The 23,534-nt window shown below is 36.1% G+C and overlaps 1 protein-coding gene across 2 annotated transcripts in view; it reads left to right on the top strand.

Moving 5' to 3' along the window:
* Window positions 1–23,514, top strand: part of LOC132697949 (protein spitz-like) — a 151,212-nt gene extending 127,698 nt beyond the window's left edge. For both annotated transcript variants that reach the window (XM_060663740.1, XM_060663739.1), the window contains 3 exons: window positions 16,946–17,117; window positions 19,304–19,365; window positions 21,156–23,514. In XM_060663740.1, the coding sequence (XP_060519723.1) occupies window positions 16,946–17,117; window positions 19,304–19,365; window positions 21,156–21,475 (554 nt within the window). In that variant the 3' untranslated portion in view covers window positions 21,476–23,514. The remainder of the gene's footprint in view (window positions 1–16,945; window positions 17,118–19,303; window positions 19,366–21,155) is intronic.
* The last annotated feature ends 20 nt before the right edge of the window (window positions 23,515–23,534 follow it).

The raw sequence follows: 23,534 nt of genomic DNA, 5'->3' as shown, positions 1-23,534 counted from the left end.
AAACACTTCGAACACTGGGAGGTTATCGGCGGTGCGTGCGGTATTTATACTCTGCGCCGGAGATGGTAACGGTGCTGCTTGTGCGTGGGGGGAGGTGGCTCCGCCCTCTGAATTGTCGCGTTGTTAATTTCGCCCGATCGTAGTTGCGATGCCCCCGTTGGCTGCTGCGCATCGCTCTGCTGTTTGATTATCGTTCTCCACGTGTTGGATAAATGCAGAGCGTCGTCTCTCGTATTGAGGTGTCCGGACTTTTCTATTTCGATGGCCTCTCGTATAATCCTAGTCCTAAAATCAGGAATATTAGCTATTTGTTTGCAAGTGCCGAAATCAATTTTATGGCCTGTCTGATGTTGGTGCTGAAACAAAGCAGATGTTGTTTGTTTGTTTCTTATGGCTAAACGATGTTCCTCGAGCCTGGCTGAAATCCTTCTGTTGGTCTGTCCCACATACGTCAGGCTGCACGATCCGCTTGCTACACTGTATACTCCTTGGTTTTCCAGAGTAATTTTTTGTTTTGGGTTTCTTAGTATTGCTCCGATGGTATGGTCAGGTTTTTATGCCGTTGATATGTCGTGTTTCCGTAATATTCGGCCGATTTTGTCAGTAACCCCCTTGATGTATGGCAGGACAGCGATCGATCTTCGTTGGGTCTCGTCCTGCACTCTCTGCTGCGGCTGTTGTTGTTTACTGATTGCCTTGCTGATGGTGCGCCTTTGGTATCCGTTTTGTCGAAGACAAATATATATATATATATATATATATATATATATATATATATATATATATATATATATATATATATATATATATATATATATATATATATGAGACACTGGTAAAAAGCAGTCTACTATACGGCGCAGAAACGTGGAGGATAACGGAGGCCAATCGAAGGAGACTTGAAGCGGTAGAGATGGACGCCTTTAGAAGAACACTAAGAATTTATAAAAGAGACCGGATCCGCAATGAAGAAATTAAACAACGAAGAGGAATAGATGGCTCTCTAAGTACCGATATTGGAAGAGAACAACTAATATATATTTGATAGTAAAATAAATATTTATGCAGCTACAATATGGAACAAACTTATTTAGTAATTATAAACTATACAGGGTGGCGATACCAAGTTCCTTTTTTTTATTTCAGGTCATTTTTTTAGATCCATCGTATGGCATGTACCTATCTCTACCTATCTATTATGGGCACAAGAGTGAAAAACAAATTTTCGTTTTGAAATAAAAAAGTAAATAGCTTAGTAGAGTTCTCCAAAATATATGCCGTTTTTACAACCTTTTATGGAAGGGGCCATTCTTTTAAGCACGTGTTCCACGAGCCAGGGCCGTATTTAATATGTTAGCCGACAAGAACTATGCTGTGCGGACTGTTGGATTTTAAAATTAGCATTTAAAAGAATGGAATTTTCACTACATGGGTTAATAATAATCGAGGAAACTCTACACAAATCAGCTTTCAGCATTTCTATACACGAAGTATCTATTTATTGGGGGTTATACGGTAAAAACGGTATATTGTTTGGAGAACTCTACCAGTAAAGTAAATTATGTAGACAAAACAAGAACTCAAGAAAAGGTTTGTAATTTGCCAAGATGTCCAGAAAGACCTAATTATATCGCTACAATCCCCATCGTGCATTTTCTGAAGTAGCTTCAAATAATAATGTTAGCCGACGAACAGTTTTGCGTGTATTAAAAGAAGAAAAAGTATCATCCGTACGAAATTTCATTGCTACAAGAGCTGAACGAAGATGATCCCGTTTCGTTTGAATGGTACGGTAAATAAAATAAATTTTATGCACAAACAAAATTATTGGTCCTCATTACTTTGATCAAAATCTTACTGGAGCCCGATATTTATAATTTCTGCATCGTTAAAAGGGGATCAATAGCACTGATAATATTTGAAATCAAAAGTCTATAAGGAAAAACCATAAAATTTGGATGATTGAAAAGTTACATTAGATGCGAAATTAATGATATAGGGTAACTTTTTGATTACTGCAAGAAATGCGCAAGGATAGACATTTGCGAGCATTTTTCTTGAAGCCCGATACCTGATTTTTAATAGAATTTATTCTATATTGTAGCAGTTCTTATATTAGTTTTACATTTAAGAAGGTAAGGTAGATGTTGCCGAAAGCGCTTTACCCAAAATGTCTTCGACAAATTCGGCACAATAAAATCGGATTTTCTCAATTTCGACCCCCTGCGAACCATCGTACTGATCACGTATCTTTTCAGCAAACAATAAACGGTTTTATTGTTTATTATTATTATCCGAGGCAAAGAGAGTCGACAGGTAGGTTCCTCGTACCGCCAGTTATTTACGACATTGCCGATACAATGGCAACTGCCTGCTAGACACCTGTTTGCTCCAAGATTCCCAATCTGATCACGTATACGGTTTTCAGAAGTCCATTCAGCGTTGTATATATACCCGAATTATACTACCGTTTGCGTGCCTGTGCATTAGCTGTGGTACTTGCGGAGGCCCGACCGGTCTCAGTCTACTTTTTAACCCTTTGCGTAATGCCAAAGGTAAAATGGACCGTTTTAAACTTCTAAAAAAAAGCCATTCCATGTAATTATAACAGAAAAAGCCATAAAAAAAAAATAAAAACCTTAAGTAGACCGTATTACCCTACCCTCTCCTACAATTAGAAATAGTTTATTTTGACGATATTAAAGAGGTGTGCATTTTTCTTGATTAAAGGTTCGAGCTATCCAAAAAAATATATTTTTCAGGCCTGTATTATGCGGGGTGTTTAAAAAATATGCATTAAGTGTACCCCAGGTAAACTAAAAAATTCAAGTATGTTTCAAGGATTCAATTTTCGGACGCTGTTTTGTCAATTGTTTAATAGCTGTTAGGATGCCAAAATTTTTACGTCTCTGACCGAAAGTGGATATGAGTGATTCTGTCTTAGCAGTGATTTTTTATATATTGTTTGTTTTCACTGTATTAATTAGTTGATCACGAATATATTCCATCATATTTTTATATAATATAATTTGCCATTCAGAAAGATCCTACAACATATCAGCGGTGTCAGTATCGTGTCATGTGCATTTCTAAAATTGATCTGTAAATTCTCTTTTCCACTCCCTTCTGTAAAATACCTAATTACCCACCGATCCAGGGTACGGGAAGCGTCACTTTACCACGTCAGTTTCGTTTCCCACTCATCCGAGCCACTTCGGACATTTCCGGGATTTTACCGCACGGATTTAGGAGCAATCGGATGGTTTCGGAAATATTTTCTCACGCTTTGAATTTTGACGTTTGTCACTGAATGTATTCGTGTTGTTTTGCGAAAATGTACCCAAAAACTAGAAAAAGTATAGTATGCAACACGTTCGGTAAACTTTTTAACTCACTTGTTGCATAATGTAGTATTTTTATCTCAATAAATGGTTTAAATTAATTACTTCATAAATTCTTATTTCCATGATCAAACTAAAAACAAATTACACTTGTTTGGGTAATGTTTTAAGTTAACACTGAATTGCAGTTCTATCATTTTTGCCTTTAAAACGTAATGAATTTTTGAATTTGACTCGGGCCCCATCTACCTTGAGAATTATGAAACGTCTAGTGTAACATGATGAAAGTAGGTCATCTGAGTACAGTTTACAAACATGGAGTTGCTGAAATAGTGCAAAGAGTTGATTTTACAACCCAAATTTATTTTATGTCAGTCCATTTAGATAAATGTACAGTAGAACGGAAAATTTGATATTTTGTTTCTCGTTCTTGACGATCTGAAGTACTAAAATTCTTTTAGGCTTTTATTTTTACTTATGTATAAAAAAAAAGAACTGTCTAGTTTTTAAATCTTAGAAATTTTGAGTAAAAAAGTGACAGTTAGGTGGGAATGGCACATATTTAAGATTTTTTGCAACTGTGTGGCGTTTTTCTTTGATCGGCGACTCCGTCGCTAATCGGTTAGTCATTTGACGGCGACAGGAAAAAAACGAACAATGATTATTACTTATGCGACGCTGTGACCTTGCGAGATTCTATGTACCCGTGTGAACAGGCTGTGTGACCTTGCCGGACAAGGCCGGTGCTCCAGGGGAAAATAAATTTCTGCATAAAATGTTCAACCTACTTCGTTTCACGACAAGCCTAAAGCCATTTACCTTTTCTGGCTCTGGTGAATGCGCTCTCACCCTATCAGAGTGAATATTACGTAATTAAGTTTCTGGAAAACATCATCGCAGCTCATGATGATAGGTTGGCATTTGTGAAGGGTAAATTAGGCCAACAGCATAATAGAGTAGTACAAATACAAACCTACAATTATAGAGAGTCCCGAAACCAAACAGAAAAATTAACAAGCAGCGTGGTCTTAGATGTTCTGCTATATTGCAGAAGCACTTGTTCAGCAACTAGATACTGTAGATGTTAAAGACGTTCTTAATCACAAAAGTTTTTGTATCTAAATGAAAAACTACAATTACAAGCGGAGGCATAGTTGCATGCTTGCGAAGTTCCCTAGATTTCTACGCAATTGAAGAGCCCAAAATGAAAAAGATCAAAGTAACGCTTTTGTGCAGAAATGAGATGAACATATTTTCTGTAAGATGGCGCTGCGTTCAAATTATGGAACTCTCCCCTATATAGATTAAAAATCTTAACCCCAAGCATACAACATAGTCGATTTTCTCTTGGACACAATTCAAGACATTTTTGGATCATTTCTTGATGGATTATAGAGGAAGTAAGCTTCAGGGCTTCAACCAACTGCTCAGTATGTTCGTCCCAGTCAAAATCGAGGTTGACCCCCCATGATCTCTAACAAAATCATGGTCAAGGTCGTAAAGACAAGAAAATGCTCGGGGTTTAATGTATTTAATTTTTGCCGTGTACGCTGTCACGCCGCGGCGAAAGGGGAGGGTGTTTTTTATACCTGGGGGGGGCAATTTGGCGAGTAGATTATAATTTGATGTCGGCGTGCGCTCTCGAGAACCTGTTAACATTCCAACCGAATTTAGATCGAAAAAAAAAAGAAAACGCAAAAATGGACCGATCGAAGATTTGAGTGTGTAATTTTCTTGTGGAATTTAAATAAACCGAACGCCCCTTCCCTGCGCTTATGCGGACGTTTTAAGAGACGGATGTGTCGCATGTCGTCGCAACACGCGTCCATTATTACCTCGAAGGCATTAAAATATAGTTGCCAAACCGCATACGACAGATGTTCTAAATTTTATTATTATTCTCGCGCCTTTTTCTATAGTTCCTAACACTTGCAAGTCCAGCTCCGAGAATAATAAATCCCCGGGTACGGTTTAGTGTCGAATGTTTTCGAAAAATAATCGCATTTGCCATGGATGTGCAAGAAAAATTGAAAATTCGCCAATGTTAGCAGCCGATTTAAGTTTTTCCTTTGCAATTAATTAATAAGTAAATAATAATAATAATACCGTGCGTTCAATTTATCTTGATAACATTTTAATTTTCTGTAACTTTTTTGTTTTTAAAGATATCAAGGTAAACAAAAAAATAAAATGTCGGTTTAGGAGCCAAGTTTTTTTTTTCAATTGATGTACGTGACCACCATTTTCCTGGACACATTTCTCGTACACTCTAATTGTATGTCTTGCATTTAGTAACTTTTCCGGATTGTCCCTTAACTGATCGATTGAAATTCTTTGCCTAGGTTCCACGACATGATTACAAGAAGTTCTGTGCACGTGATTTTTTTATGCGTCCCCAAAAGAAAAAAATCCATTGAAGTTAAGTCGGGGCTGTGGGCTGGCCAATCCATAGTTCCGCCGTTCATTATCCAACCCCTGGGATGTCCCGTGTTAAGAGTTGCAAATAATAATCTCCAGTTAACTTTTGTTCTATAAACATCGGCCCCAAAATATGCCCGTCTATGACACCATGACACCACCACCATGTTTTTGTCTATTATTATTTAAAGAAAAATATCGCGTATTTTGTCTATTACAACCCTTTCATGTAGGGAACGAACTTTCATCAGTCCATAAAATGTTTTTCAAAAAATTATTATTCTCAAAACTCCAAACAATACTGCATCCTCCTTTGACATCGTTGTGCACTTAGTTTTTGAGTTTTACGAAATTTAAATGCATTATATTTATAAGGTTGTTCGGAAAGTCATTTCGTTTTTTCCCGTCAGAGGACTTAATTGCGTTTTTTCGAAACCAACTTCACACTTAAGCCGCATAACCATTATATGTCTTGAGAGCTGATATTGTAAGGCTTGTGTGAAAAAGTTCTATTAATTCTACGCAGTAGTTTTTGGTTGGTGCCCTTTTAAATATGGAGAGCAATAAGCAGCATTTTCGTCATATTTTACTTTTTTACTTCAGAAAAGGTAAAAATGCTATCCAAGCGAGAAAAAAATTGAGGGATGTGTATGGAGAAGGTGTGTTAACAGTACGCCAGTGCCAGAACTGGTTTGCAAAATTTCGATCCGGCAATTTTGATGTCGAAGATGCACCACGGTCTGGAAGGCCGTTCGAAGCTGACAAAGATGCGATAAAGGCATTAGTTGATGCAAATCGGCGAATAACCACACGAGAGATCGGTGAGAGATTAAATTTGTCGAATTCGACTGTTTATGGCCATTTGAAAGGCATGGGCTTAACCTCGAAGCTCGATGTGTGGGTGCCCCATGTCCTTACGGAGCGAAATTTGTGTCGTCGCGTTGACGTGTGTGATTCGCTCCTCAAACGTCAATACAATGATCCATTTTTGAAGCGGATTATTACTGGGGATGAAAAATGGGTTATATACAACAATGTTAAAGGCAAGAGGTCATGGAGCAGAAAAGATGAACCGGCTCAAAGCGTGTCAAAAGCCAACATTCACCAAAAACAGGTGACGCTCTCCGTTTGGTGGGATGTCAAAGGAATCGTTTTTTTTTTTAGCTTTTGTCGGACAATACAACGATTAATTCAGAAGTCTACTAGTCAACTGGACAAATTGAATGATTCACTTAAAGAGAAGAGGCCCGAATTAATCAACAGGAAGGGTGTAGCGTTCCACCAGGATAATGCGAGACCTCACACAAGTTTGGTCACTCGCCAAAAACTTTTACAGCTTCAATGGGACGTACTGCAACATCCACCATATTCTCCAGATCTGGCGCATTCCGACTACTATTTGTTCCGGTCCCTGCAAAATTTTTTGGATGGCAAAACCTTTACCTCAAATGAAGATGTCAAAAACCACCTGAACCAGTTTTTTGCCAGCAAGGACCAAAACTTTTATGAGAGGGGAATTATGTTACTGCCAGAAAGATGGCAAAAGGTGTTGGACCAGAATGGCCAATACATAATTTAATAAAATATTTATTCATTATACGAAAACTGTCTTTCATGTTCCCCAAAAGAAACGAAATGACTTTCCGAACAACCCAATATATTCTTTCAAAACTGAGTGGATTGATCCCCGAGAAATACCCTGTCTCTTCATATACTATAGTAATAAAGGTAACTGGATGTGTTTCATATTTAATAGTTACACTGAAAAAAAATTTAATTGTATTTAATAAAGAAATGATTTTGGTTTTTAAGACATTAACTAAATCAATAATACGCTATATGATTCTATAATGTCATCTTGAAATTAACACGTGCATAATAACTGTTATTACCTATTCTTAATCAAACAAAATTATTATCTGCATTTGAATTGAAAAGAAAACGATTCAAATTATAATGTCATAAGTGATAAAATAAGCATAACTAAATATTGTTTTAAATAATTAAAATACAAATTTAACGAAGTAATTGTAAACTATATGGATTATCCTTACTCTATTCTTAGAGTAGAAAATACTATTTTTTAATGCATAATTTAAAAACCAATCAATATCAAAATATTTACATGCGTACCCAAAATGTTATATTTTTATTAGCTAAATAGTAGAAAAGAAATGATTTACTACAAAGTATTCTTCCTAAGCATTTTAAAAAACGCATTATTTGTGTGTAATGAACGGATGCGTATTCAGTGTCGTGGGTCTCAAAAGAGTGACAAGTCGAATAAAACAAAAAAAAAAACGCATTTTACGTAAGCGATTTGGGTTAAATTTTTATGTTTAATTTACGATATCCGTATTTTTTACAATGTTAACTTTTACGCATTTTTTCTTTCGGATTCAGCGTCGCCTGTGCCACAGTATAAAATCCGATCGCGTTGCGCTAGAGAGCAATATTAAAATTTAGATTAGTGGGTCAGCGACATAGGTAAACAGTTTAAACAATTCGAACGGCAAGTCTTTTCGCTTTCTTGGTTTAAAGCAAATGAAAGTTTAGCAAATATTAATGTTCTTATCGGTTAGGCTGCCTTTGTTGTATCTGAAAAGTAATATTAAAAAACGGGAAATAAAAAAATAAAGTCAACCAGGGTCGGTCGAACTTAGATCAGTGCTTCGCAGATATTTCTCACGCCTTGAATTTTGACGTTTGTGAATTCGGACGATCATGTCAGTGAATGCATTCGTGTTGTTTCTTCGGGACGGGAAATTTTGGCGTTGTCCTCGTATTTGAAAATAGAAAACTAATAAACACAAATATGGGTACTAAAAAACAAAAAGAAACTAAACTACCTAAACAAAAAACTTTGCAACATACAAGTAAAAATGTCTATCTACTTTATTCTTTTTGAGCAAATAAATTCGTTATTTTTTTTCTCAATACGAATTTCATATTCTCGATTTGCTTCTCAGCCTTCCAGGATGCTGGCATAATATCATTAGTTACATTATCAGTGGATTGTAAAAAAATTGTAACAACTTTAGCGGCACAAAGCGCCTCAGAATAACTTCCGTTAATAACTCCGTTGTTATTAAGTTATCATCAATAATTGGGAAGCTATCCAGGTATCAACGTTGGTTAGATCTTGGGCAACCAATTAGTTAGCGGAACCTCCCAGTCATCATCATTGAATCATTGAATCAAACTCATCTTCCGATTTTATCAGGCCAGCATGTCGAAAGCAGTTTGAAATCGTGGTTGTAGTAACATCGTGCAAGTAATTTTATGGAGTGTAGGATAGTGATGTTGAAAGGTTCCTTATTTTCAATTGACTGGATCAAACGATGCGAAAGATATGTGCGATAATGTGCCTTAAGGTATTTTATTAAGCCCTGATCCATTGGTTGGACGAATGCGGTGCTATTTTTAGGCAAAAACTCTAATCTGATGTTTGAATATTGAAGTTTGCATTTTTCGCTTCCTGTCGTATTTACCCAAACGGTGTACCAGTTCAGCACAGCTTGTTTGTTAACCTCCATTCCCTCCAAAAAAAAAATACAAAGAGTCAGTCATCATTTTCAGTCAGTCATTTTTGTAACAAACTATGCTTTATTTTAAACGCCCAATCACCCCCTTAATTTTTTCGAATTTATTTTGAAACACCCTGTATATCTGGTATGTATTTATATATTTTTTGAAATTAATTTCGCCATCCTTCAGTTTTATATTAAACTGTAAAATTATGTGTGCACGGGTGGTGAATGGGCGGAAGATCAATGCCGGAGAGATGTCGACCATCGAATACCAAACAGTTGTTTCCTTTTGATGCCGGGCTCGCGGCGCTAAAATCGCGTCACATCCGGTTCCGGTCAGTCAACCTTTTAATTCGCTTTTTCCGTCTGCTAGTGGTGTACCGTCTACAAACGTCGAGATATATAAGTTTTCCGAATCAAATGGGATCGGATACCTGTTCCGATATTCGTACGCATCGTATTATGTTTACAGTTGCATCCCCCATTGTTGTTACCGTTTTAATCTTCATCTTGTGCTGTGTGATAAATTAACTAGTCAACTTTGTTGAGCTTAGTGGGCTAGTTAATTGCAGTAAATGTTAACGGAATCTCAAATCCCGCTTGTAGCAAAAAGATAGCGAAGCAGCTATGAAAAAATTTGGTATATTCCGACGATAGACACTATATAAATCGTCATAATGGTGATAATATTATTGAAGTTTTTATTTGCACAAAATATCTGAATACATTTAGTTGCATTGCGCTGTTACGCTGCCTGATGAGATATTTGGAATAGAATTGTTACCCAAATTTACAAAAGCAGAAAAGCATTTGACACTCTCTTCGGCCACAGTTTAAAATGTAAAATGATATTCTTTTTCCAGTAGGGACAGGTACGTTCAAAATGCATTTTCACGAGGCATTTCTTTCTGTATAGCGTCGAACCATATCTCGTCTAAATAATGAAATGATTCAAGGGAAGAAATCTGATTACGCTCGGTCATTGCATACATTTCACTGTGAATCCACTCTTCATCACTTCCTTTCTAATATATCAAGGAATCCATCAATTGGAATGATAGTTAACTGCCAGTATCAGTGTCAGGAATGTTGTAACAGTTTTTTAAAATTTTAATACAGTATGTACAATAAAAATAAAAAAAAAGTGTTATATAAATATATACTCGTACGATTCTCTCGAATGATTGATTGCATAAATTTTCATTTATTGATAATAAACAATAAAAGATACAAGAAAATATTACTTGGTGAGAAAGAAATATTTGTGACGATCGTAGGCGACGAAAACTGCAGTTCAATTATGAAATGTCTTTAAATTTCTGCCATCGATTGGGAGACAAACCACAAGCGGCAACCAAACGTTAAGAAACCGGATCCCCTTTTCTTGGGGAATCCGTATCGAGTGTTGCACGCATGGCATAGCGATGACGGCACAAAAACTGTACGTACACATAATACGTGATGAATGAAAACGTTGAAATTCCATGGATAACATTGATGTTTTAACAGAAGAAGATAGCAACGATCTATTTTGTACCACATGAATTTGCATAAAAAGAGGGCCTCTGCTGTTTTGCGTCTCTTCCAAGTGTAAGAACTACATTAATAAATTACATTTTCTGCATTTCTTTGTATTGCAAGGAATGGAGTCTATATAAAACTAAAATACTTCTGACATAAGAGTTGTATCAGATATTTAAGGTGCTCAACATTATAAACCCCAACATTCGATACTTATTTGAAATGATCTGCTCTATATGTCCAATAAATACATAATTTAATGTGATTTTACTGTGTAATATTATTCATAAAATTGAACGGCTGTACAGACCATTCTGTCGCCTTTGTTGTTCAACCTGTATATTGAAGGAATTTTTGACGAAGCAATGAGCGACAACATGCCAGGAGTGATCATAAATGGTAAAACTGTTGATAACATCAAATACGCCGATGACACTTTAATCATTGCAAACACCAACGAAGATCTGCAATTGTTGATGAATCAGATTACTAACTCTTGTGCTCAGTACGAACTTAAACTAAATGTTAATAAAACTAAATATATGATCATTAGTAAACTGTCTCACCTCAGGATGATGGCATATATGTGGAAGGTGCACCTCTGGAATGAGCGGGGTGGTTGACGATGTACTTGGGCAGTAACATAAACGATAAATGGGATCCATCTAACGAAATTAAAATTAGAATAGAAAAAGCAAGAGCAGCATTCGTAAAAATGAAAAAAGTTCTCTGTAACCATAATCTAACATTGAAACTGCGAATGAAAATGGTTAAATGTTATGTACTTCCGGTTCTCCTATATGGGATGGTGTCATGGACACTCACCGACGCGACCATCAAGCGCCTAGAGGCGTTCGAAATGTGGATGTACCGTCGTCTACTCAAGATCAGCTGGGTGGATAGAGTTAATAACGCAGTAGTACTAGAGCGAATGAACAAACATCCGGAGATAATTTTAACCATCAAACAGCGTAAACTAGAATACTTTGGACATATTATGCGTCACCCTGAGAAGTATGCCATGCTGCACCTCATAATAGAGGGAAAAGTGAATAGCAAGAGAGGCCCTGGAAGGAGAAGAACATCATGGTTGAAAAATCTAAGACAATGGTATGGTTTCGTGCAGCTGTTAATAAAACAATGATTGTCAACACGGTGGGCAGCCTGATACCAAATGATCGTTAAACGGTCACGGCACTATAAGAAGAAGACAGAATCCGAATAAGCCCGTGTGTGCAATATCAAATTAAATAAAATCTCCATCAGCCTCATTAGAAACTCTCCACATCTTTTAAGGATATATGGTGGAATATTATCTGGGCCACATGATTTCTTTGACTTTTGTTTAGAAATAGCGTTTAAAATAATGTCCACTATTTCGGTCTCTTTTTGAAGGATTTTTAAAACGGTCTCTTTCTTGCTCTTTCTAAGAATTCGTCCGTCAAAGACGTCTAGTTTCTTTGTGGACGCTTCCGCCAATGTCTATGCAAGGCCACAGACCAGAAATAGCATTTAAGTGGTTTCAGTTTGGTGTGCAATAATTGAACTGAAGTGGCTTTTACTTGATGAAAATCCATTTATAAAAATAAATAAGAACTAAAAGTTCAGATTTTCACGAAATTATATATTATGACATGACAATTTTTTTTGATAAAGACACGGTGTTGTCGAAACAATTGTCATGTCATTATATCTAATTTCGTGAAAATCTGAACTTTCAGTTCTTATTTATTTTTATTTTTTGGTGTGCAATCTTAAACCGCTACGAATGTAGCTTTTGCTTTCACTATCTGTCAAACTCATTAATCCCCAATATGTGTACTTAATAATACTTGGACGGTAAAAGACTTATTATTTTTTGTGCTGCATGTAATAAATTAATGTACTTTGTATTAACGTATAAATGAGTGCGTTCAATTTATCTTGATAACATTTTAATTGATTGTAACTTTTTTGCTTTTAGAGTTATCAATGTAAAAAAAATACGTAATGTAGGGTTAGTAGCCAATTTTTGTTCCAAGTGACGTATAAAACTAGCAATTTTCTGACATATTTTTAAATAGAACACCCTGTATATTTTATATGCTTTTAAGAGAATAGCTCATTCCGATTATAATGATGTAACACACTTTATATTTTAGTCTACTCGTTTTTGACAAATCGGCAAGAATAAGAAAATTTTATGTTATTTCAAAGAGTGCCCTAACTGACAAATAAAAGTATGGTCATGTTTCACATACTAGTGAACAATGTTGATGGTTGAATTATTGTTCAAGTCATTATTGTTTTTTTGCGAATTTAGCATACGTTAAAGAAGTGATATGCTTCAAGTAAATGTTCTGAATAATAAAAGTGCAACTGCAGCTCATCGTCAGTATATTAGATTTTATCCAGAGCGCCGAGCTCCTTCAAAACAGATATTTCCAAGGCTGCAGCGCATCCAGTTTCCTCTATTGCTAGAGTATATGAAGAGACAAGAGATATATCTATATCTCAAGGATCAATCCACTCAGTTTTGAAAGAATATTAAATTTTTATTTCGTAAAACTCAAAAACTAGGTGCAGAACAATGTCGAAGGTCAGTTTTTGGTTGGATTTTTTAAGTAGACATAATGAGAATAATATTTTTTTGAAAAACATTCTATGGACAGTACAAGAAAGGGTTGTAATTGGCAAAATACGCGATATTAGTCTTTAAATAATCCTAGACCAAAACATGGTATTTAGAATAGTTGAAGAATTTTTTTAGTGTGTCTTGTCACTTTTAGTGGTTTTGTTCTACTTTAAATTTGAAAATAATTATTGTTGTTGCAATCAGTTTTGAAATTTTATAAAAATTTCCTATTTTTGCCGATTTGTCAAAAACGAGTGGACTGCAATATAAAGTGTGTACATCATGCATGGTTATCGGTTCTAAGGTTAACTGTGAAAAATTTTATAAGTCGGGGTATTCTGTGGATATACAGGGTAATAAAATTGAGTTTTTTTCCGAGATTAAATACTTAGGGGTGATCTTGGATCCACAATTATGCTTTAGTAATCACGTATGCAAAATAAAATGGTAAGAAAATAGGGTTTTTTAACCGTGTATCGCGGTTTTTGTCGCAGTGGACTAGGATATTAGTGTATAATAGTATACTTTTGCCTCATTTTTCATATGTTTGTTCATTGCTTATATCTTGTACAAAAGAACATTTAAATAAGTTACAGTTACAACAAAATAGGGTTATGAGAATCATCCTGAACCGTGATAGATATACTCCTATAAAGAGTATGTTCGACCAGCTAAATTGGCTAAATGTCGGGCAGTTCGTTAGAAGAGCAAGTTTAATGTTGGTTTATGGAATTGCGCACGATCACCAACCAGGCTCTCTTAAATTATGGTTGGAAAAAAGGTCAAACTTTTATCAATATAATATGCGTTCCAATCAGCACTTCAATGTTTCTATGGTAAAAACAACAAATTTACAGAAAACTCTATTCTACGATGGTGTTTGTAATTTTAATGAACTGCCGGAGGATAATATTAAGGGCGCGCCTCGCCCAAGAGTGTTCAAGAAGAGACTTACGGGGTATTTGCGAACGCGCGATACATGTTACTGTATATAAAAATGGCAGATAAACGACAGATACAAAAATGTCCTTTATACATAACAAATCCGTCAAAATTTTAATGAAGAATAACGCCATGTTAATAAAATACCCCTCCGCGGACTTATCCCAGGCACCGCACTAACCAAAGCAAATAGATTTACCGATTTACACTGCACAAATACAGAAACAGATATCAAAGGATTACGTTGTTTACACAATTCGCACGGTATATAAATAAATAATAGAAGTGTGTGCGTTTCCAGATTTGTATACAAAGTGAAGACCTACTCGTGTGTGTTTGCCTACACACAACAAAGAGAGAGCCCGAAGATAAATTAAGTCGGGAAAACTGTTTATTATGTCACTGGAGTGGGGCTTTTTTTGACACGCTCATTTGCTTATCCGGTAAATAAATAGCTCATTCACCTTGCGCCAAATGTACAGGGCGTCCGCATTAATTTGCCGCCCTCGTGTACTTTAATCGGAAATACTCGAGTTAAAGTTAAAAAGTTAAGGATGAGATGTAATGAAAAATTCAAATTTCAAATAAATCTGCGTATTCTAAAACCTCTTGACCGTCCTTTTTTTTTCTGAAACCTTCAACGCCTTGCGATATATTTATTTTAACTTTTCTATTTAAAATCGCCATGTGTTCACATTATTAAGTAGCAGCATCTCTTTCTGTAATATCATGTTTAAGCGGCCAGGGTTTCCACAAAATCTCTATTTACGAATTTACCTATTTTTGGTGGGTCCTTTGGCTGACTAATATATAAAGAAACTCCAGCGTAACCTAACATAACATAGCTTACTTGTTTTCTCGTTAACTTGTAAGAATAGCTCGTAACGTAGGCTTTTATTTTGACTTGTTACTTTTGTAATTTAATTGAGCATTTTTCCTATGCTTTTAAAAGAAGAAGAAGAAGATCTGATGTTATTAATGAATTTATCATGAATTTATCCAATAACTCGAAAAAGACCTCCTAATCCTTAAAATTTTCGGAATTATTCATTGTTACAAATTATCTAATAGATATTAAGCCACAAAAAATGAGTTTCTTTGATGGGGTCTTAAAGATGGAAACAGTAAAAAGGCGCAGTTGTCCAACTGTCCTTTTTACTTCGGCCTGGAATCGACTCAAAGTCAAAGTGCGACATAGTTATGCAAATCATAATGCAGCAAATCGGAGCTGCTGCATGGCGGCCGGTGGCAAATCGATGGGAATTTATAAAAGCGTGGAGAAAATGTACGGCACGGATTCCGACACGTATACACACACACGCGCGCGCTTTCTCGGTGCGAAGCGAACGTTGGTTCCAAGAAACCCCATCGCGTCGACTTAGTCATCGATTAAAAATGTGCGTAAAACAATCGGGACAAGCAGGTGACGCGTATAATGGAACGCGGGAAAAAAAAACGGAACGTGTGAACGCGCCTTTATAGGTTTCGGTGGGGTGCGTTTTTATCAGACGCTGCCGCGTTCGTGTACTCTGGTTTATCTTGCGCAAACACTCGGTGTTATTGTAAGCTCTTGTGAGAAGAATGCGCGATATTGCTTTTCAATACGCGAGAACAACTATCAGCGAAAGCCTACGTCACCCGCGCCGAAATGTTTTAACTGGTTTTTAAAAAAATCGCGATTTTTTTTTTTTAAACGCATAAGCATATGAACAAATGTTATGTATCACAATTAAGTAATCGAGTTTTCAGGAAATTATCGCATAAAGTTTTGAGGGAACTTTAAGTAATAGTAGAAATGTCATTTTATAAATATGTATTTAAAACAGTAAACATGAACATTTTTATCTAATTGGTCTTTTTGGAATCTTTATTATATTTGGTACAATCATTCATTAAAAACATATGAGAGTTATAAATACATTGCCAGTGTACGTTTAATTGCACACTGGATGTAAAAATATTTGCTTAGACTCTCTGCGTACGATTAGCCAAAAAGGATTTAAAAAGTAATACCGCTTGCTCGCTAAGACCATCATAATGAAGAATTGCACGCAGAATTTGATGGTTTAATGTATCGAATGCTTTGGTATAGTCTAGAAGTGTCAGAAGGGTTATTTTTACGTCATCTGCGGCTCTTAAAATGTCACCGCTTACATTGGCTAGCGCAGCAGAACATCCACGGTGTTTCCCAAAACCCGACTGGGTTTCGGTCAAGATTTTATATTGTTCCACCTAAACGGCAAGCTGTTGATTAATTATTTTGTCAGCAATTTTTGACATATATGGTAGTACACTAATTGGCCTCAAATCTTTTAACTCCAAGTTCTTCCAAGTCTCCGAATGTACTGATTTTGTATTGCAAAAGTTAACAACATATATGGCGAAATAAAAGGACAACAAATTTGTATTATATAATTACTTAGCCCGTCAACACCCTTAGCGTTCACATCAATTTCTGTATTGAATTGTATTATAAAAAAGACAATTTTTCAAATTTTTAAGAAACTCAGGAAATTATCGTTTTGGATCATTGTCTTTTTTAGGTTAATAATCGTTCTTTTCTTTTTGTCTTTTTCCAGAGGCATGTTCGTCGCGGACGACCCCGAAACCAAGACCGCCGGCGCCCACCCCCCGCCCCAACATCACATTCCACACGTACGAGTGTCCCCCCGCGTACGCCACCTGGTTCTGCTTGAACGGCGCTACCTGTTTCACGGTCAAGATAGGGGATTCGCTGCTCTACAATTGCGAGTGAGTATATCGCGCTTTCCACAACTAAAAAACACTCGGAAACGTCATTCTAACAGTTCGAAGCGGGTAGCGCGGACAAAATTTTTAAATTTTTATTTCACAAAGAAGCCAATCCGGGTTTTTTTTCGTTAAGGGACGCGCTGTTTTTCTATCGTGCTCCTACGGACTATGGAACTATGGAACTTTCGCCAGTGATTTTTATTTGGAGTTTATATATGTGATATATGAAGACTGTAAATACACAAATTGTAAGTCTCGATGTGGTCTATGACACAGTTTAAACCAATTTCACATATTTTTTACGAATTTTGACTTTTCACCATCTCCCGTCCTCCGGGGGAGATTTTGGGATTACAAATTTACAGATCCTAAACCAAATAAAAAAAAAATAGTTTAACCAGTTGACAAGAGATTTCGCGCATTAATAGCTCATGTTTTGATTGCCAAATGTCAGCCTTAATAAGGGTAGGGGGTAGTTTTTGTGTTTGTGTTTGGCCGAGATTATTAAGTCACCTAGGTCCCGTGACTTAATAATCTCCCTCCGCGATATAAACGTGGGCACAAAAAAAGTTGGCAAAAAAGCACAAACACAAAAACTACCCCCTACCCCCATTAAGGGTGACATCTGGCTATCAAAACCTGAGCTATTGATGTGCTCTCGTAGACTGGTCAAACTTGTTTTTTTATTTTTTTGGCTTGGTTTGAAATCTGTAAATTTGCAATTTCAAAATCTCCCCCGGAGGACGGTGGATGGTGAAAAGGGGTAAACATACTACTTTCAAAATTCCTGCATATAATCGAAAAAATGCCTGAAATGGATGTTATAGCACCGGATATCCCGGTTTTAATATTTTGCTGATCAGTTAAATCGTTTTTGAGAAAATCGTGTTTTTCTGGAATCCAAAATAATCAAAGAAAAATTTTCAAAAATTTTAAAAACGTATTTGGCGATACTTGATTACTCTCAAATTCTACTGTTTAGATGTGGGCACGGACTTTTACTTCCTTGCCGAATTTATAGTCGACAGCTACATATTTGAGTCACTTATAACGTTTTTGAATAAAGCACGGAATATCCCGAACACGCTGTACAATATGTGAAAACTTTAAATAAAAAAGTTTTAGCCCTCCATACAAGCTATTGTGTGAAAAAAAACTGACAACAGAATCACCGCCTTCCAGTTATGGTCAATTATCATTACAAAGGGATCCCAATTTTCAGGAGAAAAGATTTTTTGTCCATATCTTCCGCATCGTTTGGTTCCCGACCCCCCAGCCTCCCCAATTTCAATACGTTCCGTAAGGGAACTAAACTCAATATTTATGCCAATTTTGAAATCGATAGCTACAAATTTCGGACATTTATCGTGTTTTATAGCGATATACGAAAAACAAAAGAAAATCCGGAAATATTTGTTAGAAAATTATATTTACTTTTGAAAGTCCTACATGCATATGCAATTAAATAACATTATGTATGCGATAATTTGGCTGAACGGGCTGAGCACACTGTTTTACGTCCTTCTCCATATGAATTTGTTATAAATCTGATAAAAAATGTAATTAATAATATACCAATGGAAAACTGGAAAAATTCAATACAGCACATTATAAAAATTGACGACTCTTGCATTTCTATACATTATTCCTATTATAATTCACCTCAATGATGATTCTGATAGTGAAACAGAATTAGATTTAGACATTGAGAATAAAAATGTAATTATATGTAGATATTCCTAGCTATGCCTAGGCGTAGGTATTAATTTTTTTTGTTTGTAAATTATTGTAGTTTTAAAATTTTACAAGATTAAATTTATGATAATTGATTGCGCAAATAGAAAATTTTATACACATTTTTGAAGAACTACGCTCATCTTTGCTTGTACGTTGCGCAAACTGTGAGTAATCTCTAATATTCTGTGGCCACGGCACACAATTGCTGAAGGAGCAAGGTGGTTATTTTTCTTGTTTCTCTGGGGTCGTATTGTTGAGGTTATAGTGCGGTTGAGGTTATTGTTGCGGCTAAACGAGTTTTTATTTCCGTGCGGCTGCTTTTCGTGTTTTGGGTGTGGTATTCGCTATGTGGACTAGGAAAATTACAATAATTGACAAGAATCTAGCGATTGGGGCGGTACGCTTTGTTGCCAAGCTAGGCATAATTAACAAAGTTCTTGTTATTGTAGGTGTGCAGAAGGGTACATGGGATCTAGGTGCGAGTACAAAGACCTAGACGGATCTTATATGCGTAAGTATTTTTTTTTTGTTCACCTTGAAAGAAATGAAATTTATACGAGTATTAACTCTAAGGGAAATACAAACTACATATGAAAAATTATCGTAAAGTAACACAATTTTAAATTTAAATATTAAATATTTATATTTTATATTTAAATTTAAATATTAGTAGTTGGTGTTACTTTTTAAATGTCATATTTAAATACTGCGAAATATTTCTAGTCAACCCAGACTTATCAGAGAACAAATCGGTGACTGTTGAATGCTACCAAATACAACCATTCAAATGAGATTTAATGGCGTCGGGCCTTGACCAAGGCAAATTATTGTGGTCATGCTTTTTTCAGTATGGTTGGAATTGTCAAGTTTTCTGAGGTTGAGGTTAGGTGGTTTTGGCGGCTCAGTGGGTTTTTATATATTCGCGTTGTTACAGTTGATTCTTCATTATTTCATTCTTAATTACCTCATAAATTCTTATTTCCATGATCAAACCGAAAAAACACTTTTTTGGTTAATGTTTTGAGTTCACACGGAATTGCGGTTCGATAACTTTTGTCTTTAAAAATGGAATTTATATGACTCGAGCGCCATCTGCCTTGAGATTTATGAAACGTTTAGCGAATCATTGAAAGTAGGTCATCTGAATACTGTGGGTAAATGAGAAACTACCGTTGAATGAAAAATTTGAAATTTGTTTCTCGTTGTTGACGCTTTGCAGTAAAATCATTTCAGACTTTTATTTTTACTGTAAAATAGAAGAATAATATGCATAACATTTTTTCAAAAGTCTGGTTTTGAAATCTTAAAAATTATTCATTATTAACATTTAGCAGTAGTCCCAAGTGGCGAACTCTATGAACAACATATCAAACTAAAACTAAACGCAGTTAACACTATGATAGGACTCAATAACTCGGGCTACCTCTGTATAGAAAAAGTTTTTTGAGTGTTAAAAAAGGTTAGCTAGCTTGCTTCGGACTTTGTACCGTTCCTTCAACTATAATCATCATTAAAAAATAAAGCGTGTCTTTTGCCTGAAAACCCCCCATTTACCAAAAAATTGTAAGGAAACGATTGGTAACATTCCTTTTCGAAAACAGAACTGCAAGGGCACTCCTTCATATATACGAGAGGTGGTAAACGCTTGATAAAGTAGGCAGTAAAGGGTCTTTTACGTAGATATTGTTGTCAATTGCACATCGGGTTACTTGTTTTTGGTCATTCTAGTTGTTGATTGTACTTGACAGTCTATATTAGAGTGTCGATTGGTATCTTTTTACATTTTTTTTGTTACTTATTTGACGGTTTCATTTCTGATGTGCATCTAACTTGACTGAAATTTATCAAATAATTCCACATTCCACATAAAAATTCTACACATAATTTGTGAATGTGAAAATTTTTATGGATATCTTTCCATCTTGTACATGAGAGAAATATTTGTTCATGGGGGGTTTTTGGGCTTCATTTCCAAGTCATAATAATAATCTCTCCGATGATTCTCTCAAAGCAAGAGTAAGACTGAAGTATCTTATGTCGGACACCTTTTTTTCGACATATTTTGAGAAGATACTACCATATCCAGACATTGACAATGTGTTGCTTGTTGAAACCTCCAAGGTTCCAACGTCATAGTTTACAATCAGAGCTGCCATTGCGCACGTTGAATGGACCTTCTCAAAAAACATAGCTGCTTCATGCAGGCAGGGCCTCTATATGTCTACACCTTTCATTAAATGTGTCATAATTTGCGATTTATTTTAGCTTGTCCAATATTTATCCTTCATTCGTGTGTTGTAGCTTCCCAGAGGCGATTCATGTTGGAAACGGCGTCTATCGCGGGCGGCGCCACCATCGCCGTCTTCTCGGTGGTGATCCTCTGCGTCGCTGCGTACCTGCACTGGCGCAAGCGCCAGAAAAGTCCGACCCCTGACAACGCGGAAGTGGCGAAAGTCCCGGGGATGGGGCGCGGTGAGGGCTGCGCAGGCAGGCCGACGTCGGTCCAAGTGACGGACGCCGCCCCCCCGCAGGACAGGGGCGACCACCACAACCACCGCCACCATCATCACCAGGACACGCCGCCGCCCCTGCGACCGGCAGCACCCCCGTGGGGCGTTTGAGATCCGCCCCATCCCTCCCAGGAGAGAGTTCCTATTGTTTGCGTTTCGCGCGCTTTCCGTCGAGAAGGTGGGGGCAAAAACTGTGCTTAGTGATATACGTGTAGACTAAATTATAACGAGAGAAATAAAAAGTAATCAATTCACTTTGTTATACGCAGCTTCTGCTATGTACCCCTACGTGTGTATTATTTTTTTAAAATTTTGTCAATTCGATTTGGCAGCTTTGCGGGATTTCCCGAGCCGGCGTTAACATTTTATTTATTTATATTTTACGTGTTTATCTTCTCCCCCCCTCCTGTGACCTTTATATATATATATTTTTTACTTTTCCAAAATGTGTAATCGAATGAGATCCGTCCCTCTTCCACGGGGGGGCCCGCAAGTCTGATGTATTTAAGTCTGAGCCCCTTAAGTTTAAACCAGTAAGTTATTGATTCTTTTTTCCCTTGTAAATAAGTACCTAATCGCAGGTATTTTTTTAGCAAAAAAAAAACGGTTAATGCAGACATGTAAATTTTGTGCAGTTCGATTATATTATTGTTTTTTTTTTAATTATTATTATTACGTCAATCGCACTCTTTTACCTTGACGTAGTAAGGTAACGTGTTACATTCCCGGATGTAGTTTTTCAAGTTTGATCAAAGCCTCGCCGACATTTTTGTTAATTATTGTTAACTTGTTATTTTTATTTGTATGCGCCCCGGGTGGCGAATTTATTCGCTTTGAAACAGGCCGGCTGGGGGCGCGGCGGCGGAGGGGAACTGTCGCCGCTCGAAAGCGAATGAAACCCCCACCCGAGGGTACGAATATATAAATATATATATATAAATTATATTTTCTTGTATAAATGTAGATACGCAGTAATTTTTTTATTCCAATAATAAATGCACGGGCATTTAGGATTATTGGCAATAACCTATTCGTATTAATTGTAATTTAGATATTATAAAGCACCTCGTTCCTAATTTATTGCGATACCTTACAAGTTAGGGGCCTTTCTCCTAAGATTTATGTTCACGCTTTAACCGCAAATATCGCATTTTTCCGTTAAGTTGTTTTTTTCAGTAAATGTCAAATTTAAATTGATTTTTTCTAATGAAAGCCCTTAAAGACGACACAAACAATTAAAAAAACACTGAGAAACCTTTACTTAATGCGATATAGGTCCCGCAAAAATATTTACCTTCTTTTCTTCAGTAAATGTCAAATGCTGAAGAATAAAGACAACCGTAACTAATCGCACTGGTTTCGTTCTCACACATGCTATCTCAGGATTTGAAAAGCGCTTTTGATTCAGAATTTTCTTGGTCTTAGTTTTTTTAGTCTTTAAATTGTTCTGATCTTAATCAGAAAAATATTTTACATTTGCCGACGTTGGTAACTATTGTGGCGATATTTGTGGTTTGGCGGTGTAAAAAAAGCGCTCCAACAAACCAAAGCCCTTCAAGTATTTTCTTTTTCTTCTACAAGTCCATTGCGACTGCTTCGTCGACCAGGATTGGTCAATTTTTTTTGCGAGAAATATAAGAAAATCACATTATCGGCGTCAAATTTTAAAACTATTTGTAAAAAAAGCCATTGAACGGGTAAGTCCATGTTGTTCTTTTTTTTTCAATCAAAATAAACAGTCTCGCTTCATTTTTCCACTATCAAAATGACAAAAAGAAAGATATTTTTTGTTTTTTTTTTCATTCTCAGAATAACTCAACACCTAAATGTATACTTTTTGTTCGATTATTACAGACAGTAATTGCAAAAGAAAGAACGATGTCGGACTTTATTACCCAGACGATTCTAGTTTCTCGATTCAAAAACTAACGATTCCACGGCTTTCAAACATATTAACAGAATTCATTGTTTTATCAACCAGTTTACGTCACGCCAGCGAGAGACGTAGTTTTAACTCACACGGTATCATATATTTTTTTTATGTAGATTTGTCTCTTCCGAACCCTATTGTGTACATAGATGAGTTTCCCCAACAAAAAACCTTAGAATATTTGTTTATTATTTCCACGTAATTGTAATAAATAATTTAAATTAAAAGTATTGTAAACTT

The sequence above is a fragment of the Cylas formicarius genome, unplaced genomic scaffold (assembly GCF_029955315.1).
Source record: "Cylas formicarius isolate icCylForm1 unplaced genomic scaffold, icCylForm1.1 PGA_scaffold_2__14_contigs__length_35257938, whole genome shotgun sequence".
NCBI lineage: Eukaryota > Metazoa > Arthropoda > Insecta > Coleoptera > Brentidae > Cylas > Cylas formicarius.
The sequence above is the reverse complement of the archived record's forward strand: the minus strand, read 5'-3'. Positions and strand labels throughout refer to the sequence as shown.